Source organism: Bactrocera latifrons, unplaced genomic scaffold, assembly GCF_001853355.1.
Source record: "Bactrocera latifrons isolate USDA-ARS-PBARC rearing strain unplaced genomic scaffold, ASM185335v1 scaffold_154, whole genome shotgun sequence".
Taxonomy (NCBI): Eukaryota; Metazoa; Arthropoda; class Insecta; order Diptera; family Tephritidae; genus Bactrocera; species Bactrocera latifrons.
The window spans coordinates 432,710-436,305 of record NW_017535008.1 but is presented as its reverse complement, the minus strand read 5'-3'; the positions used below and the strand labels follow the sequence as shown (position 1 = coordinate 436,305).

At 30.3% G+C, this 3,596-nt stretch overlaps 2 protein-coding genes across 6 annotated transcripts in view; both read left to right on the top strand.

Annotated features, from left to right (window-relative positions):
* LOC108966017 (CTD kinase subunit alpha) overlaps positions 1–1,354 on the top strand; it is a 57,262-nt gene extending 55,908 nt beyond the window's left edge. For all 5 annotated transcript variants that reach the window (XM_018928717.1, XM_018928720.1, XM_018928715.1 and 2 more), the window contains one exon: positions 944–1,354. In XM_018928717.1, coding sequence (XP_018784262.1) covers positions 944–1,290 — 347 coding nt within the window. In that variant the 3' untranslated portion in view covers positions 1,291–1,354. The remainder of the gene's footprint in view (positions 1–943) is intronic.
* A 1,126-nt stretch (positions 1,355–2,480) lies between these two features.
* Positions 2,481–3,596, top strand: part of LOC108966024 (serine/threonine-protein phosphatase 6 catalytic subunit) — a 17,053-nt gene continuing 15,937 nt past the window's right edge. Inside the window, exon 1 of the mRNA XM_018928730.1 lies at positions 2,481–3,112. The gene's annotated coding sequence lies outside the window, so the exon portion shown is untranslated. The remainder of the gene's footprint in view (positions 3,113–3,596) is intronic.

Sequence of the window (3,596 nt, the reverse complement as noted above, 5' to 3'; positions counted from 1 at the left end):
ATAATTTTCTTAAATACTAGTTTCTTAAACTGCAGAAATTACTTAAAACTTAAAGTTAACAGTAAAATAAATAAATTGTGGCTACACCAAAGACATGCCGATATTTTTATTGTCGTATTCTCCAACATATAAGAAAAACGAAGTATATATTGAAATTTTTGAAAAATAATAAATATTTTGTTATTTTGAAAATATTTTATACATCACTGTGGAATATAATTTTTGAATAAAAAAGTATCATTAAAAAAAAATTATACATTTATTAAAAAAAAAATATATACATTTTGGAAAAAACGCCTAAAAATGCTAAATACATTTCCCAAATAATAAATTTTTCTACCATTCTGTAGTGTATTGGTGCCACATTGTTAGCGTTTTAGCAGTATTTTCTACTGCGAAGAATTTTTTTTGGTAAATTGCTTTGTGTATATCAAAATTATATCAATATTTTAAAGCAAACTCTAAAGAACATTAATAATTTATTAAACTCTTCACTTTTAACACGTAACATTATTTAAGAAAACAATAACAATGGCTGCCAAGCGCCAATAGTTGGCTGCTATTTTAGTGTCGCATGCAAATTATTAAAAAATTTTGTTGTTGTCACACACACAAATTTATAATAAGAATTGCGCTCTTTTTAACATAATGTCAAATACATTAATATACATATTTAATATGCATTACAAAATTAACAATTAACGAAATGTCAATTTTAATTTATCGAAAAGATACGCCATTTTCGTTCTTTCTCTCACTGTCACCTGCTTTGCAGGCTAAGAATTGCCAAATATACTAATCAAATGTACGTTATTATTGTTCTTCTCCTACCCCTCCTGCATTTCACCAACAACTCCACATGTGATTCCACCACCGTGCACACATACATACCCCACGCATCATTTGTTCAACTGATTTGGCGGAATACGCATGCTGCGTGCAGGCACACAATCGAGCGCATCGGCTACAACCAGCAGTGGCGGCGGCAATGCAACAGTGGCCAACCCATCGTCCAGCGCCTCAGCTGCTGCAGCAAGCAGCGGCGCGCCTTCAGCGGCACAAGCAGCGCAAGCGAGCGGGGGCGATGCAGCCAACAGCAGCAATGGCAGTACCCAACAGCAAGCGTCTGCGAGCGGTGCGTCAGCAACCGGCGCGGGTGATGCCACTTCGATTTCAAGCACCGGTGGCGCCAGTGGCGGCAATGGCAGCGGCAGTGGTGGCAGCAATAATAACGGCGGCGGGGGCGGCAATGGCACACAGCCGCAACAGACAGCGACGACAATGGGTTAGCGAGCTGCAAACGAAGAAAATGGAGAGCCTATTAATTCTAATAAGAATAATTAAATTTAAAAAACATAAAATATATAAAAGCTAAAATAAAAAGAGAAACATTTAAAAATAAAATAAATAATGCTAAAAATATATACATAAATAGAGAAAAATAGTACGAGTACAGAGAGCAAAACCCGAAAATATAGAATGGAAAACATTAAAACAAAATACTAACATAAAATTAATTATATCTTATATAATAAATAATACATAATTATTAAAAGTAAAAAGCAAAAAAGGAAAAAAGTTAAAAAAAAAAAAATTTGCAAAAAAAATTAAAACTTAATTTGAAAATGAAATAACTTCGTTAAGTTGTTAAATGGGTAACAACAAAACAAGAAACAGAGCAAAGCAAAGTGTGAATTTGATTTTGAATGTTATGATTAATTTAATTATTAGCAGAAAGCATAGTTAGCAGTACAGTGCAGGCAGTTAGTAAGCATATAAAAAAGTAAATAAATAAAAATGGGCATAAAAAAGTTAAGGAAAATCAGTAAAACAGCAGAATACTAATCAATTTCATATTGACAAGCAACTAAAAATACACAAAAATAACAACAACAAAAATTATAATATTTAAATGAAAACACTATTTAAATTTATTATTACAAAACATAAAAAATAATAAAGAAAAAATTTAGCATAAATAATAATAATCTAAATAAAAGATCACAAATTTGAGTTGTATAGTTGAAGACTAAAAATGTCACTGATGCTGATTGAAAACGAGTAGGGGCTAGTTAAGGCGCATATAAATATCATAAGTAGCGCATGCTATAAGAATCCAAGCAGTTGCAGCAGTTTAAGTACATAGCAAAACAGCAGCAACCGTTAACAGTTAGTAGTAAAAGGAAATGTAATCAAAAAGTAAGAATTATTTAAAAAAAAAAAAAATAACTTAAATCACACAAAAAACTGCAAGAAATAAGCATACATGGAACAGTGTAGTTAAATAAAGCGCGTCAGCAAGCAAACGCGCGTACGAAACCGAAAATCAAGAACGATTTTGTCGCACTTTGCACTACTGTAAGCAAAAAATAACTCATAACTGTATAACTGCAAGCAGATTCAACTAAAAAAAACTTTATTAGCTAAAATCAACAGCAAACAATTTACAAATATAATTAAAACACACATAAGAAAAACAAAGCAAAACAAAAACTAACAACATAAACAAACATAACTCTAAGTAAAAGCATAAGAAAAACAAAAACAAAATGCAATCAATCAAATGCGCTTCAAAAGCTAAACTACCAGCATGTTTGGCAACACCATGCAATGACAACAAGCAACACATACAAAACTAAACAAAACTGTGCATGCTTGTCAAACTTCAATTTCGGCATTGCAAACACAAGCTAACGTGTATAGCCGCAGTTTTGCCTATTTTATCGTTGTGTTTGCACGCATTTCGCCATTATGCCTTGCAGCTATTTAAAGTTTAAAATATAAAACAGTCAAATGTTTGGCTGTAAGCAGTAAAATAGTGTGATTTGGCGTCCGTGCGTAAACAAGATTTGACGTTATGGTGAAGCAAAATATTGATTTGCAATTTTCGCAACATTTTGTTTTAGCATTTCAAGTGAATTTAGCAAAAGTTACAGAACAAAAGTAATATTTTCGCTGCGTTTGAAGCATAACAGCAAAGCGCATTGGAAAGAAAGAAAATATAGCAGCAGGAGTTTAAATTTAATTACTAACTAAGCAAAATATGGAAATATATATATATACTAAATAGTAAAGAAGAAGAAACAAACAAACAGGGAGATTTCACGTCGCGGTAAGTTTTTTTTCCAGTTTCATTTATCATGTGTATGTCGTTCTTTATACGTTAAACAAATAATTAAATGCAATTAAACTAATTAATAAAAATATATTAGTATGCCGTTTTTATTATGATTATTAATAAATATTATTCTTATAATTATTATTATTTATGTAAATGTATGTACATACTATATACATATATGCTACATGTAAACATCATTTAAGTCGTTAAGTCTAACGGTCATGTTTAATTTTATTTCTAAATACAATTGAAAAACAAAATACAACAATAAAATAAAAACAAATAAATAAATATAATTAATAAACATTAATACATGTATGTTTAATTTAAATAAAGTTATAAGCTTAGTTGGCGACTGTTTGACGGCGTTGGAAGCAGGGTTGCGAATTTTTTAATTAACAAATTTTAAACTAAAATCTGATATTTAACTTTTATTTCAATTTCAGGATTAAATATGAAATTTAAAAATTTTCAA